Source organism: Cyclopterus lumpus, chromosome 16 (assembly GCF_009769545.1).
Source record: "Cyclopterus lumpus isolate fCycLum1 chromosome 16, fCycLum1.pri, whole genome shotgun sequence".
Classification (NCBI taxonomy): Eukaryota; Metazoa; Chordata; class Actinopteri; order Perciformes; family Cyclopteridae; genus Cyclopterus; species Cyclopterus lumpus.
In genome coordinates this window covers 7196044-7213346 of record NC_046981.1, presented here as the reverse complement: position 1 = coordinate 7213346, position 17303 = coordinate 7196044, and the positions used below count along the sequence as shown (strand labels likewise).

The 17303-nt window shown below is 41.4% G+C and overlaps 1 protein-coding gene across 2 annotated transcripts in view; it reads left to right on the top strand.

Annotated features, from left to right (window-relative positions):
* Positions 1-1776: 1776 nt before the first annotated feature.
* deptor (DEP domain containing MTOR-interacting protein) overlaps positions 1777-17303 on the top strand; it is a 31599-nt gene continuing 16072 nt past the window's right edge. The window contains exons 1-5 of one of the 2 annotated variants that reach the window (XM_034553551.1): positions 1777-2173; positions 2473-2565; positions 6311-6489; positions 6942-7065; positions 14103-14281. In XM_034553551.1, coding sequence (XP_034409442.1) covers positions 2160-2173; positions 2473-2565; positions 6311-6489; positions 6942-7065; positions 14103-14281 — 589 coding nt within the window. In that variant the 5' untranslated portion in view covers positions 1777-2159. Of the gene's footprint in view, positions 2190-2472; positions 2566-6310; positions 6490-6941; positions 7066-14102; positions 14282-17303 lie in introns of both variants that reach the window. The other variant, XM_034553553.1, reaches the window with a different exon arrangement.

The window sequence follows — 17303 nt, the reverse complement described above, 5'->3', positions numbered from 1 at the left end:
GCGTGATAGAACTCCGGGTCACATGACCAATTTAATCATCAAAATGACAAAGGCACGAGGGCTGTTGCATATTCTCTTTGCATTCTCACGACTTACAATTGAAACATAAAGTGTAAAACAAACCACCGTTGCCCGTAACACTCTTATTAGCCAACAGATGGCGCGGTCGGACGACGTCGTTCACCAGAGACGTCGCTTTAGCTTTAAGTGTGAATAAGTACATGAGAGAATGTGTCTGACTGTTCATATAATTCATGACCGTCAGTTAAGTCACAGTAGCAAAGTAGTTTATGACTAATGAGGTGACATTAGTAAGAAGGGCCAGTCTGTAAAATCGTAGTTGCAAAGGATCATGGGACTTTTTCTAAACCTAGACAGACTCATTAAATCATGAATAAAAAGGACCTAAAACAAGCTATAGGGCCTACGGTGATCAGCAGGAGATTTGAATGCATCACAAAAGAAGACCACAAAAGACGATGAACTGTCGGAAACAATGGATATCAGGGGCCCCAAGAAGAATTTGCACACATTCACGAAAGTGATGCTCCCCTTGGGGCTTAGTCCCCCCTTTCTTGGAATCCTACAAAAGTCCCTGGTATACACCATTAAACATGAGAGCATTCACAAACTTTGCGGAACACACATACCCACACATACACGCTTACCAATGTAGCCAATCAGCAGCCAGATGACTTCATCGGTCCAGGGTGGGTTGGTTTATGTTCACCTCAGAATAGATCATACCAATACAGACACTGCATGTTGTACATAACAAACCAACGTGCAACCAGTAACTTAATTCATTCATATTTGTGACACAATTCAAATGTGTCTTGAAGATCAAAGGTATGTATTGTGTCTGGTTATTTTTATATCAAAATATCCTGCTTTTCGATCGTTGCACATTTAATTTAATCACAAACATCCTTTTATTTATTTTAAAGAAAAATAGAAAATATTAAATATATGTATAGTATTGTTGTGTGTAGGTGCTCTGAGATAATCACCCATCTCTTTCCTCTGGACGTGATTAATCTCATTTAGACATATTTGGTCTATTGGGCAGCCCGTGTATGTCTGCAGGCATTTGTGTTCTTCTTTATGTCCACCTGCTGTTATCAGGATTTTTTGTATGTATTTTCTGAATGATGTGGGTATAGAGTGCTATCTAACATATCTTAGTTATGATTGGAGAAGGGATTGATACCATAAGATAATAAACACTTTTTAAATGATAACTGTAAAGGTGATTAAGTCTCTAAAAAAATATTGTGATATAAATTAAATGTAGTTGTATGATATGTGGCAAGCATGCTTTTTTATTGTGACTTTTGTTGCAGGATGTTGCACACTCTCACTTTGTATTTTGAAAATGTTGTAGCAATTTTTTTTCCATCTTATTCTATTATTTGTTCAACATATTAACATTTTGGAAGGAGACACGTTTCAGGCATTTTTTGTTGATTTGGTGGTTGAATATTAAAAATTCAGCTTTCTGGCGCACTTATTCAAAGATGAATCTAAAGCTGCACAGAAGGATCCTTTTCACAATGTCATTTGTTTTTTGCACACAAAAAAATCATACCTAACCATCAAAATCCCTAAAATTGATCAGGAAGGGCCAACTAAAACTACATCCAACCCATGCCACCCCTGTGATTCTTGCCAGGGGCCAAGCGGTGAGTGAATCGAGCGCACTCGCATGGGTCTGTAACCCCGCCCCCCTCCCCCCGGTTAACTCCCCCAGTGACGACGGCAGAGTCCTCCCAATGCGTGGGCTTTGTGGATGGGTGCTGGCTGCGCCGTGGAGAAAAACGTGCACGCATCCCGTGTGGCGTGTCAGTGACAAACAAACCGACCCGACGCGGAGAGAAAGCGTTGTTTTCACGAGCGTCGCAGCTAAACATCGATAAGTAGCGTCTGAAGAATTCGCTAAGGGGAAAAGCGGCATGCACGCACCCGCGTTCATGTGCGCGTGCAGATATTTGGAGACGTCGGAGGTTTTCGAGGAATTAAAAGTGGACTAATGGAGCCGCTGGCCAACTGAAGGGCTGGGCTGTGACTGACTGACTGACTGCATTGTTGCATGTTTCCTGGGATGGAATAATCTGTATCCTCATTCATCAAAGACATTATTGACCGACTCTTCCGTCTCAATGGGGCTTGAAGGGTAAGCATAAACCGAGGTGTGGGTGCTTTGTTTATTTTCTCGCATGCCTTTTTGTTTCTCAATCAATTCTACTTTCTTGTGGGTTTGTTAGCTAGAATGATACTGGTGCACACTATGCTGCACACATAACAATAATAATAATTTACAAATATTATTATGGTTTTTTTATACATACTATATTATTATTATGTGCTGCACACATACAACATAATAATAATAATAATAATAATAATAATTTACAAATATGCCAGACTGGTAAATTCTTTGTGTGTTTCTGTTTGTGCCTCTTTTTATATTAGCAGAGAGATGGACGGCATCGGGATCACCATGCAGAAGAAGGCTGCAGAGCTGGAGCGGCTGGCCGAGGTGCTCGTCACTGGAGAACAGCTGAGGTAGGTCGGTCGCTCGGTGCCGACCCCGAGTCTGCATGCGGTGGGGGGGGGGGGGTCACACAATGAACGCAGCGGAGGCATTTGAATCATTATGGTCTGCAAACCAACTTAACAGTTGCGACTGAATACCTGACACCGACTACATCCCGTCAGTTAGTTTTCGTGCTCCATCTTGTCATGCTCCGTGACCCAGATGAGGATGACCGATGTCGGGACACGAGGCACTAACTGAGAAAAGTGTGCGCTGTAAGCATGTTTGACAGCAGGCTAATGCTCACGCATGTAGCTCTCCCTCAATGTAAACTGGCCCTAGAGGCGGTTCCAGCTCCACTGCAGCATGCACAGCCAAACAAAGGCATCCACACGTGCACACCTCCCCGTGCAAGCTGCCGCCCCTCACCTATATAACGTGCACATTTCAGCCCGAGGCATTGTCGACATTCTGTAGGATGCTGTTTTTTAGTTTTTTTTAGGACTGAACACAATGAGTCATTTTCTTTTGTTGCCCCAGTAATTCAGCGCCCTTTGAGCCGCACGGGCAATGATCAACCTACTAATCATTGTCATGCGCTGCCCATTCATCCTATCAGGGAATTGTACTGGTATCCCAGGCAGCGTTGTTGACATGCTGTTTCTTTTGACCTTCCGTACATAAAGAAAGGCCCCAAAACCCTGGTGGCGTTCGCTGGCTCATGCTCTCAGCGATGAATAGAGGCTCAGTAGGTAAAGCATGGCACCAATGCCAGGAATTTCAGCCCCCCCCCCCCCCCCCCCCCCCCCCCCCCCCCCCTCCCCACTGAATTCCGAGGAAAGTACACCACCACTAAATTGTGCTTTCCAGCTGGGTGGGAGACACTGAGTGGGAGCGTTTTGCTGTTTTTGAAGTGGAACACGTTGTAACATTGTTCTGTTCTGGAGAACCATAAATAGGAACACCAGTCATCATCTCAAGAGATCAATAGTTTCTCTGGATATACTCTTTGGTGATCTTTTGCTTAGCACCAGTGTGTGTTTTCCTGTTTGTCATTGTATAATGTGTGTGTGTGTGTGTGTGTGTGTGTGTGTGTGCGCGCGCGCGCGCATGTGCATGCAGTGTCTCTGGCACAGCTACAGCTGTACACTGAGGCTGCCAGCTGGCAGTGTGGCAAGTGTCAGTGAACGATGGGCTGGCTGTCGCCGAGTCCTCTGCCTCTGAGACGCTGCTATTCTGGGGGAAAGGGTTTGAGGTTGAGACATTCAAGGCTCTGTCTTTCTGCATGTTGTACAGTCTCAGCGCGGAGAGCTTCTTCAGCCACGCCGGCAGCATGACTAGAGATGGCAGTGTCATTGATCCAGACTGAAATATCGGGTCTCAAACGACTTTTGGATGGATTACCATGACGTTTTGTACACGCATTCATGGTCCCAAGAGGATGAATGCTATTGACTTGGTGATCCACTGTCGTTTCCTGTAGCGCAAACTTGAGGTTGACATTTTCTGGTTTAGAGTGAAATATGTAAATAACTATTGGATGGATTACCATGACACTTGGCCCAAAAACTCATGCCTCCTTAGGATGAATTGTTTTTGCTAAAATACCTGCAAAAACAATGATTCTGTACGTTGTGTTTACTGCTAATTAGAAAATAAACATGCTAAACTATGCTAAAATTAGGCTTGCATTGACTTTGGCTGTAGCCTCGGTACACGCGCACACGCACGCACACAGGACAGTTTACAGGACAGTTTAATGATTGATGCTCTCGATCAGTGTTTTACCTTGACTGCCTGCTTTAGTGTTGTTATTTGGTCTGAATTCATATTTCAGACCATAAGATAATCCTTTATTACTCCCACAGCGAGGAGATTTGTATAATAAATACATAATCACACAGGAAAAATGGTTTTATACATTTAATTTACATTATTATAATTCAGGGTTAAGTGTCTTACTCAAGGACACATCGATTAGGGCTAGCTGGGGATCAAACCGCCGATCCTCTGATTGAAAGACGGACCTGCTAACCACTGACCCACAGTTTAAATAAGTAAACAAAACAACAACAACTAAAATAACACGAGGCAATGAGAAAGTCACAGTCAAAGAATACAATTGGACCTGACGTGAAACTCTGCTGGTATAAAAGCAAGGAGTGTACCTCATCCACACCTTTTTGTTTGATAATTGTTATCCGAAGCTCGCGGGACATGAGTGACACAGTTCCTGGCACTGATAACAGTATGCTGGCTATTTTTATTAAATATCTTATCACCTATTTTTGTCGGGTCATGTCGATCCGCTCGTGTCGTAGAGCGGATCGGTTTCAGACGCAAGCTACAAACCAGACAGAAAGACGGATGCCATGACACGCGGACACATGCAGCTGCTGGAGACAGGCTTGTGACCAGTTCATAGCTGTGAATAGACGTTTGTTGCACAATGTCAGACTGCAGTAGAGAGCGAGGCTTTGTGAATGTTTGCAGCCCGGTACTCTGCATCGTTATGGTCTTACTGGGAGCCAGAGGCCTATTCAGAAACCCTCTTTCCTGTCGTCATTCGGTCCTCCACAACTTTTGGTGAATGCGTCTACAGAGAGTAACCAACGCAGCCACCAGAACACCCGTCACCACATTCAGTCGTCCACCTAATCCGTCTGCGAAGAAACGGCAAGATGGGCGATTTTATTTTGTTTCCAGCGCCATCCGAGATGATTTATCGGTGGATCAGACTGAAGCCCTCTGACGCCGAACAGAGGAGGAGGAGAGGATGATGCCAGACCTGGTTTGAAGGGAAGTCTTACCAGGCAGGCTTGGACCAGGGCTGTCACTGCTAATCCGAAGTGATGCTGGCCAGCTGCACACAGGCTCAGCGTGGAGGGGAACTAGCTAGCTGCAGGAGGCTCGGCTAAGGCGGTGGAGGGATGTTTCACAATGATCAGGGTCGGGAAGAGGTCACCTTGATGATGTAAAACCAGCATCTGGGTCATCTATATATGCTTGCGAGGGTCATCATGTTCTCATGCAATGTAGTCACTTTATAAATCCCTGCAGATGTTTTTTTAATGAAGAGCTCAGAACTAAGTGGTTGCCAGGTTGGCAAGTAGGCAGCAGCTTTTGATTGCAGAAACTTCAAATGTGGTTGCCATTTTTAATCACTTTTTTTTTTTTTTGGAGTATACCAGATACGATGCAGTTATGTCGGCTTAATAATGATAATGTGACATTAAAGATTAAAATGAAACCAGCAAGTCTCTGGTTGCTCGTTCATCCTTTTTCTCTCCCATTCAGATTTTAGTTTTCAGCCCCACTTGAGAGAAATATTGTATGGACTATTTGATTAATGGAGTTGGTGTGACGTTAAACTAATTAATTTAATTAATTCTAAGGTAGATGATGATGCATCGTCAGGCTAATGATCGCTCAGCAGGCTGTTGTAAACAGCCCCAAAACAATCTAATTTCATCAACAACATGCTAACATCATGCTGTTTCAGTTGTGATTGTAACAGCAATATTTAAATACCAGTCATGCATCATATATTTATCTTGAGGTGCATGTTTTTACTGTTTTCTAGGAGATGTTTTTATCTTGCAGTCCAAATAATATGCAGTTTATGTAGATAACGTCTGTCATTACTTGTATTCTTCTAATTACAGTTGCAGTCTTCAAGTCATTGATTTCAAATGAAAGTTCAGCATGTCAAAGAACGCTTAATGATTTTCTCTCCCCCCCCCCCCCTGCTGTGGTTTGTTTGCTGCCCTCCAGGCTGCGGCTCCATGAGGGGAAGCTGATCAAGGATCGGCGGCACCACCTGCGTACTTACCCAAACTGCTTTGTGGCCAAGGAGCTCATTGATTGGCTCCTCGAACATAAGGAGGCCTCAGACCGGGACACAGCCATCAAGATCATCCAGAAACTCTTAGACCAGAGCATTGTTCACCACGGTAAAGATGAGCTACGTGTTACAGCCTCTCTCTCTCTCTCTCTCTCTCTCTCTCTTTTTTCCCCCTCTCTCTTTTTTCTCTATCTCTCTCTCGTTTCTTTCTTGACATTTTCTGGGAACGATCTGTGCCTCCTTAATAGATGATTCATCAAATTCAGCCAGCCAATTTGGCTCAAATGTAGCGTCTCACTGCTTCTTTCCCATTTGACCAATCACTGAAACGGAGTCAAAACTGCCTCGTCCTCCTTTAGTTGAAGTTCATGCAGAGATAATTCACTCATAGTTGCCTCAACCCATATGTACATTAATTATTAAATGATACTGCCTGCTTTATTCAAACAGTCAAAATTCCCATGTTCCCATTATGTGACACGTTTGCTTCTTAAATTTTTTTCTTATTGGTCTTTTAACCTCAAAGCTAATCCCTCTGTGTGTGTGTGTGTGTGTTTTCAGTGTGTGATGAGCACCGGGAGTTCAAAGACCTGAAGCTGTTTTACCGCTTCCGGAAAGACGACGGCACGTTCCCGTTGGACAGTGAAGCCAAAGTCTTCATGAGGGGGCAGAGGATCTATGAGAAGTAGGAACGCACTCGAGCACAACCACGTAGTCTTAGAGGAGCCATGAGAGGGATTGAGGGGAAAAATGTCATTTCATCCATTTTGTGCAATGGAAACAGAAAGTCCCCAGGCATCTCTTAGCGTTTGATTGCTTTTCTCCTTCACCTTTTGTAGCACGCAGCTTTTAAATGAACATTTCATATTCATGACTTTTCTTGCCACGTGTTGACGGGATCAACACCACTCTTATATCTGTGTAATACATATGGCAATGGGTGGAGTTACGTGTCGGGATATTTCTTGGCTGGGACAATTTTTCAGGCGAATTGAGTTACTTTTTGACAAAGCAAAGCGATTTTACTGGGAGGCAGTGTTACAAATACTGATTGTTTTAAGATATATAGTACCTCCTTTCAAACTTGATGGCCTTTTGGCAAGCAATAACACATGCCATGTATGCACTTCCTGTCTTCCTCTTCGTTTCTCCCTGTGAGAGCATTCTCAACGGTGTGCTCGAGTGCGTCAACATTAGCCCCCATTGATGGTTAGAACATTTGTTTTTCATTTGTCCAGAGATGGGCTGGAGTTAAAGGCCAGAGGACACCACTAATGATACTGTTTATGTTTATCAGCCTTCTACCCATGATGCTATCGTTCCAATTCTGACGAGATCGATTGTTTCTATAGTAACCCCCAAAAACATCCCCTGTGTGTCTCCACTCTCTGTGGCATCGCTACAGTTTGAGATTCACGCAAATACTGTCTGTGTGTTAACACACACACTTTTTGTACTCCCCTCACTCGATCTCTACAAGCAGCTTGACTTCCCTGTCCCACGCATCCTGCCACCTCTTTGTCTCATGAGTAAACAATATTTATATGCCTCTCTTAACACATACACAGCAACGTTCTTATAAGCGGAGACCTATTTTTCATGACACACAAACACACACACACACACAGAGAGAGCGCGAGCAGTTGCGTAAGGGAAAGAAATAGTCTAAGGGGAGACATCTGTCGTCTCAGCTCTCAAAGCTATGTGTTTATGTAATCGCCATGGTGCAGCCCAGGACATAAATACACACACACGCACAAGCACACACACACCCCTCAAGCTGGCTGTGGTGGTGGTTGCTTGCTTGCGAACTAGAGTTGCTTCATGATTACATTTATGGCACAGGTAACAGTCCTTTTTGTTCTTTGGTTCTTTGGTTCTTACATTCAACTAAATGTCATTTTGACTTTGAGTTTTCTAGATCTATTTGTTACAAACATATTAATATTCTTGACCTTTCCCTGAAATTCACCAACGACGGCGACTTTTATGGCCTGACTGTATGTTGCAAACCGAAAAGTGCTCGAGGGAAGTTATTGTAGGTCGGTCCTCCACTTTGGTCCAGACTGAAAGATCTCAACAATTATAAGTAGTACACACATTCACGTCTCTCTCAGGATGAATTGTTTGAACTCAGGAGATCTGCTGACTTTTGTTCTCACTCCATCATTGGGTAAAACAAACGTGAACGTATGTGGTGAATAAAATACCTGCAAAACAAATAACAATCTAATTTGAGTTTTTAGTGATAATTAGCAAATGTTAGCACTCTAACACACACACGTCAAACGGTATGTTTACCGTGTTCAATAAGGAGCCTTGTCTACAGCCATATTCACATCGAGTTTTTCCATAAAAAAAAAATAAACGGCGCTTTGCAAACACACATTGATCTCTGGTGCTATCAATTGTCAAATCAGCATATACAAACTAATAAAAAAACAAAACGCAGGAAGACGTTTCAAGCCGTTGTTTTGACAGCATTTCCTAGGCGACAGGCTTAGTCAAAGAGGACAATGTTTAACAGGTTGTTTTAATACATTGTTCACCAGTTCGACTGTTTACATGCGTATGTGAACTCTAGATTGTGGTTGAATGGCAACAGTATATCACATTTAGTCATGCTCATATTGGACTATTAAATTAAATGAATTACATTTTGAATAAATAATATTAACTGAGCATGAATGGCCTGCTTCTTGCTCGCAGACATTCACACCGGCAATAGGGTCCTCACCGGGGCAGCTGGGTAATGAGCATTGAGTGCACCGCAGTACGAGCATTTTGGTTTAAAAAACAAACACCAACCTTGTCAAAAGCCGACTTTGTACATTGAATGTTATTATTAAGGACTCAAGCTATAAACTAAAGTAAAAATGTATGAATCTTACTCTCCCTAAGTTACTTCAGACAGAGAGAGCTTCACCATCTACTTCGGTGATATTTGAGCTTAATTATTTTTACTTCATCACGAGTTCAGAGTCAATCTCTGCTGGTACTTCTCTCTTGTCAAGTGCACACGTTTTTCCTTTAAGTCTGTGCATCGACATCGGCTTCATGTCGGTGTGTGTGTGTGTGTGTGTGTGTGAGGGGGGCGTAAAAGAGAGACGATGCTGTGTGTCTTTTTCCTCGGTTTAGCCTCCATCATCCCATTTGTTTACGCAACTGAAAAATAGTTTTTCTTGTAATACTATATTTATTATTTGGGGACTACTGTTTTTGCATTGCACTCATTATATTTTAGGAAAGAAAAGGAGTCCCATGTGTCCTTTTTTTTTTTTTTTACACATTTTAAAAAAATTGTTGACTCTTGATAAAGTATTATTTTTCTTGTGATTTAAAACTTATTATGGTTGTACTTTTCTATACATCTCTAAGTATGCCTGTACCAGATTATGTGGCATTTTGCCTTTTATCTAAATATAGTCTTGGATCCAAATGAACCATTTTGCATTTACTCCATAAATTGCATCAATCCACCACATTATTGGTGGCCATTTCTGGCCTTCAAGATATCTACCACAGGCTTCCCCCCCTTCTGTCAGATACAAACATACAAGACACATGCTGCTTAATAAAGAGAGAGCAACACAACCTTTAACTTCTAAACATACCACTGGTTCATTGCTGCTGTCTGCTAGAGAGTATATCCTAATGTCTCCACATGACTTACTGACAACTGGAAGAATGGCGTTGGCTATTAAAGTAGATGGAGTCCAACATGGTTATTAGCAAAGGACGTTTTACCATCAAGGCATTTTAACCTTTCAAGATTAGTTTAAAGTAATTCTAATCTCTACTGAAAGTCCTGATAAGTACATAACGCAATGTTATCTTTTATTTGTTGTTCCATAACGTTGCTGTTAGTAGCCTTTTAAGACAACAACTGAGATTATGTGTCATTGAAGGTTCAAAACTTGTTGCGTTTACGGCACACGCTGTGCTTTCAAGTCGCCACAGTGCAGCTGACCCGGGGTCATGAAGTGTGAAAATGTGTTTACGCAAACATTCGGAGAAGTTGGCCACAAAGGAAACGGCAACCAATGCAGTACCTATTTTCTATATACGGGTTCTGAATGAGGTATGGCATTTCTTTCTTTTATTTTCCCAAAATACCGCAACAATTACTCGGATAAAACCACAATCAAATTGACAAAAAAAAACAAAAATTAATAATGATGTAGACAGGGGTCTTCAACCCCTGCTGCAGTGGTTGCGGAGCCCCTGTTGAGGATCTCTGATGTAGACTATTGGCGTCTCCGCTCTTATTTTAAAAACAAAAAAATCTAACTTTCCGATTTAGAAAGTGTCAAAATAAGCACAAATGTTGCTTTTTTTTTTTTTTTAAATAGTAATGCTCAATAATTGTGATGCAACAAAGTCAAGTTAAAAGGAGGCCATGACAACTTGATTTCCTCCACTTTAGCTCAATTCAGATTTTTTAAATTATATTATATTTTTAGAATTTTCTTTGGTTCAGCATTAAATAATGAAATATAATGCCTGAAAAATAAACAAGCCGTTCTGCTTCCTCCAAATCATCCTCCAGGTCAGAAGACTAGGACTCTATGTTTTTATAATTTATTGTTTATTAGTTTGTTAAAGAGATTGTCATAAATATGACACGACCGGCATAAAAACAAATATTAATACAATAGTAGAGTTGTTGTCTAAAATGTACTTTTAAGGTCATTCACTCATTTTTGCTAGCTTGTGGGTTTCATTTTTGGGGTAACTATCACGAGTTCCCAGACGGATGTATCCGGTAATTTTTCAAAACACAAAATATATTTCCGACCTTGATGATCAATCAAAATGTTTTTCATTCATTCTTTCTGTGCGGCCCCGGTACCAAGGGACTACCGGGCCGTTCAATGACGCTTAAAGCCGTATTTCTGTTTTTAAAAGTTGTTGCGTGGCCCTAGAGTCATCATGACCCCTCCTTCATCACCACGTCTGAGAGCCGGTAAAAGCCTGATGGTCCTATAAACGCGTCTCAGTGGGCATCATCACTCCAGCTGAGTTAGGTATGCTGACTGAACAACTACGCTGAGTGCATATCCAGGTCACGGCAGCTGGCCTCGTCCCACTTTAAGTTACCATGAACCATTTGCATGCTGTACAGTCTCACGTCTTGCATCATCTTCTACATGGTACTCAAGATGCTGTCATTCAACGCACTGTGCTTACTTTGAGGACCATACTTTGATTCAATCCCTTGAAGCTAACACCGCATGGTCTGTTGACTTAACATGTTTAAATTAATTAAATGGACTTATTTACATAGCCACGTCTCATGGAACATGTCCAGTTTGTATTATGTTTGCTTCTAATATGGGCCATTGTCCCACGAAAGCTAAACAGATGTGTTCATTAGTGTGTTGATTATATTTGTAAACTGCAGTTCTATTTTTAAGTTAACACGAGGTTGAACTTTTTTACGAATACAATGTCACCCTGGGACCAAGTTACATGACGATGTAATTCATCTCTTGAAATGTGGGCCTGCAGCTCTGGATCATCAGTCATAGTTGAACGAATCTCACCGGCAAAGAGGAGGCTTTTATTTATATATATATATATATATATATATATATATATATATAAATAATAATAAAAAACAGCTAGCTTGGCTCTGTCCAATAATAACAGAAGCCTCTAAAGCTAACCTATAACAACCGGACCACTTCTTGGCCGGGACCAGTTGCCAGACAACCAGCAGAGACGGCAGGAAGTGAGATTTTGTACCTTCAGCCAGAGCAAAGCAATCAGTTTACTTTATGCTAAGCTAGGCCAACTCCTAGCTGTTGCTTCATATTAGGCACACAGACATGAGACTGGTGTCAGTCTTAGCATCCGACTCTCGGCCGGAAAGGGAAAACGCGTATAACAAATTATTTACCCCACCATCCATCAACCTGTTCCTATTTAATCTCTTGACTTCACTGACTAATGAACATGTGAAAACATGTATTACAATTTAAAATAAATATTTGTTTCCTGACTCATTCCTGCACCACTAGTTGTTCTCTCCAATTTGTGTTGGTCTAAATAGGTCAGTGGTTGTCAAAGTCTCCTATCCTGAAATAGCCGTAAGTCTCTTTGGTTATAGAGTGGTGCAGGGATGACTGCAAGATGCTCTTCACAAATGAACACCACCTTTGTATTTTTTAATGAATGCAACCGCAAAGGGTGTAAAAGGTTAACATCGGGCTGTAAATGTACTCCACCACTTGCACATGAGTTTCTTAAACAAGGCTGATGATGTTTTGTCGTCTCATTTCGGCACTTGTTCAAAACCACTTTTTTTTTAGACTCATAAAAGCTTAACAATTTACAAGAGGGGTTATTTATTGACAATTTCTCACAGATCTTATTTCAGGCCTCTAACCAAAACAACATTAATTAATAAACCATTGACGATGAGATGAGGGAATTAGAAGTGCAACAATGCCGTCTCATTAACAGGTTTTAGGACTCTTTCCTTTATTTATTATCTCTGTCTCTTTTTGATGGTAAACTTTGTTTCAAGCACATGTTTTGACATGTTCAGGTGTGTCACAGAACGCTTATCGTTTCTTGTAACCGCTACCTGGCTGATTTATGCTGTGTGAATGTCCCGGTGACTGTGTTTGGGTGTAAATGATGGGTGTGAATGTGGGTTTATAAGGGGAGAGTCAGCAAGTCTTCACCGTGCATGTGGGTGCTTGTCTGCCTTTGTTTGTTTGAGTTTGCATGTGTCATTTAGAAGAGATAACACCACCTGCTCCATGTACTCTAAGAAAGACATTTATGAATTACTCACATTTATGAACAAAACTGCAGCCTCAATTGTGATATTTAGTATTTTCTTTTATTGCTGGGAAAGAGATGTTTATTGGTGTTTTTGAGTTGAGCCCTCAAAGTCCCTGCTGGAAATTCCCACTCAGCTATCTTACTCCCAATAACGCCAGGTTTTACTGAACACTGAACGCATCTCATGGATAATTTAATAGTGCTATAGGGTTGAATTATGTCCAATGGTTATAAATGTTGCAGCATTTCTGAGAACTCACATTTCGTTCCATTAGAGGAGTATGTGCTGTATGTAGCACTGCTAAAGTACACATGAGGCCAGCTGGCTGTTGCCATGGAGATGTCCACTAGAGCTGCAAAATAAATGTTGTAGCATAATCACATTTATTTTCCTGATTGAGTCAAGAGTACTTTACTTTATGGGGATGCATCGACCCGACTTTTACGGTCCCAATCGGGATACCTGACCTTTGGATAGCAAGTACTGATCTGATACCAGTGTTTGATTGAACAGCTGTCTCACTGTGTGGAAGTGACTGGGATCACTCTTTTATGCAACATCACTTAAGCATTGCTTTCTTACTTTGCAAAACACAATGTAACAAATTGATGCATAGATATAAATGTACTAAATTGTTTTATATATTAAAATAATGGTATCCGATACCAGATTGGCCCATTGATGCAGCTGTCAGTATCAGACCAATATGGGTATTAATGCATCTCTATTACCGTAGTTGTTGATCTGATTCCAAAAACAAATTGATTCCAATGGCTTAATTGGTTCACAGTTCCCATAAAGCTAAACCTCTGACTTCAAATTACATTGTAAGCTTAGTGATTCGATTGCCTTTTGAAAGCAACGATCACACACGTTGACTTCCTAACCAATTGAAGTAACGGCACGTTGCTCTCTTCTCTCCACAGGTTGATGAACTCTGAAAACAACTTGTTACAAACACGAGAGGAGGAGACCGGGTCATTCGAGCGGGCGCTGGTGGCCTCCGAGTTCATCGACTGGCTGCTTCAGGAGGGCGAGATGGCAACCAGGGAGGAGGCGGAGCAGCTTGGACGGAGGCTTCTCGAACATGGCATCATCCAGCATGGTGAGGAAGACTGGGGGAAACTGTTCTTTTACGTACTGGGAACTATTAGAACGGCTCGCAGTGTCATTCCATTAGCGTACACAGTGTTTAATTACATCTCAAGTATTTCAACATTTTATTACTTGCTTCAACTGAGTCTGAGAGCAGGTCCCAGTATTGACCGATTTAATGATGTGACACTGGAGCCCCTGCATTTAGTCACGTCTCTCCTCCTGCATGATCCCGTCAAAGAGCTCAGCCAGTACGTCATGGTGACTGATTCTGCTGTCCTGGCTCTTGTGCTTACTGACTCGTAGTATGATTACGGCCCTAACAGCACACCTAAACACACCGTTTTGACTCTTGAAGAAAATGTCCTTGACAAAGTCAAGTGCAGTTCAATCTGAGCTTGCAGGAGAACCATTTGCCCACTTGAGCATCGTAGATATGTCTAGATTCTAGAAACATCTAACCTGTATTACAGTTGTGCTTTTGTATAAAAAGATTATTGTGAAAAGACCTTGAGCAGTGACACTTTAAATAGTTCAGCACTTGTTCTTGTACACTCCTAAAACTCATTACAGCTTATTTTGGGCTCACAGACGTTCTGAACTGACCCACATTATACGTCATGCTGGCTGGGATCGCTCTGGTTACATCCCAAGTCTCTTATTTATCATCTCCTCGCTCCTCACTTAATGTTGCTCTGCTCCACCATATTGACGACCGTCCCGAAGCTCTTATTTCTGCTCTGAGGACCGAGGAGGGATCTCTGAGGAGTCATGAGCGAGGATGCCCGAGAGCAGGCTTCCAGGAAGTGTTTTAAGGGCCGACACCCCTCATTGTTATTTGATCCGTTATTTGATTGGACAATGCAGACTGATGTGATTTTTCTCAACATCACTGGAGTTTCATACCAGAGTGAAGACCAATCACAGATTAAACTCAAGTTTTCTATTTGATTTCAACAATAGGACCACAAACAACTTTATTGGAAAGATTTGTCTTTTCATGATGTTATTTCCATCAATAACTTTTTATTTTACATAATTTAGTGTAATTTCCATTCAGTCACATGATGCTGATGGTTCCTGAGTGTTGGGTTTGATGTGTTGTGTCATTATTCAAGAGAAACCATAATCCTATTCTGGGTTATTTTAATAATGAAAAATCAGAATTTCAAAACATACAGACGCAAAAAATAATGAATAAATAAGACAAATGCATTCTGCCGGTAGGAATTGGTTCTGCGCTTAGAAACAGGACACAGTATAAAACCACACAGTTTGTTAAACTGGTAACAGACTACAGAGAGAAAGCATATCTACTCTGGCAGTGATGATAACTGTCTTTATTAGTATTTAGTACAGTGGTCATGTGAGCAGACACCAAACTCTCAAAAACTCTCCAGCTGTTAAAGCCAACTGACTGATCCAGATGTGATCTGCTGATCCAGATGTGATCTGCTGATCCAGATGTGATCTGCTGATCCAGATGTGATCCGCTGATCCAGATGTGATCTGCTGATCCAGATGTGATCTGCTGATATCAGAAACGGACGTCGCTTCACAAGACTCAACAGAGGAAAGGACGTCTCATTTCTCTTAAAACATATTTCCTTGTTTTCTTCTCCTCTTGCATGCAAAAGATACAAGTGAGGGAAACGTGGATGCAATTAAAAGACTCGGGATGCGCCCTCTGTGTCCCCTTTGCCTGACCTCAGGTCCACATTCAAGAGGGAGTGGAGTTACTCAATGTTACTGAGTGATAGACGCAAGGAAAATGTGACCTGAATGTCACAGGCATCAGGAGGTCAACATCATGTTATCTACAAATATGAGATTTGATGTGATTTGTTCAGCTCAGTCTTAGCAGTGCTGGAAGAGGTACTCTGACAATAAGTGAAAATGCCTATACTACTATGTGATAAATATATATTTTAATATACTGTAAGCTAATCGAGGTTGTTACTTATAAAGTAAGTACTTATAAAGGTTTCTTAAATCTTTTATAATGTCATATTTAATCACATTTTATAAGATTATGTAAAGGTTACTAGTACACGTGAACTGGAACCCAAAAGCACGACAAAGAGACAGAGATACAAGGATAGTCCCGTTTACTCAGTATTCAGGCAGGGTCAAAACCGGGAGATCAGTCACTCAGGCAAACAAATCCCTAAAGGGGCAGGCAGAAAACCTAAAGTCAAAACAGGCAGGCAAGGTCGGGAACAGGCAGATCAGATACAGGAGCTAGAGTAACGCTGGAGAGCTCGGCAGTAACACACACGACAATCTGGCAGTGGACGGATATAAGTAGTGAGGGACTGCGAAGAGAACGTGCTGCAGATGAGATGGGCGGAGAAGACCAGGTGAGAGGAATGAGTGATGTCATTGTGTGAGTGGCAGGACCTGAAATGAGAGGAGAGTTGGTGAAAACAGGACCAAAACAATCTAGTCGTGGAATTTGTGATCACATGATGTGGATATTACATTCGATTCATTAGCAAACGGCACAATGTCAAAAATGTTAAACAAAAAAAAACACTCCACCACCGATGCTACAGCAGCCAGTAAATGTATTATTGTGTACAATAAAGTAGTATCAGATAAATGTAGTGAAGTAAAAATTACAATGTTCTCATCTGAAATGTAGAATAAATAGTAAAGTACTTTAAACTTTCCATCACTGAGATTTAGTTCCGGAATGAAAACAGAATAATCTTTGGATAACAACTGGATAACAAGGAACAAGAGACGTTTCTATTGATTTTATTTTATTTTTCACAAAGTTAATGTTCAATCAACTTAAAAAATGCAACAAAAAGAGCCATCGCAAAACGGGTAGAGGTAGATTGTCTGCAAAAGAACATATTTTTCATCCCTCCAGTAGTTTACCAAATGTTTTTCTCATTCAATTTAAAAGAGCAATAATACAATTTGGTTGTAATCAAACATGATACTCCCAGGTGTGAATGTGTGTTTTACAGCCCCTCGTTAAATCAAGCCAGTTAAAGGCATACTTATTTGAAGTTCTCAGTAAT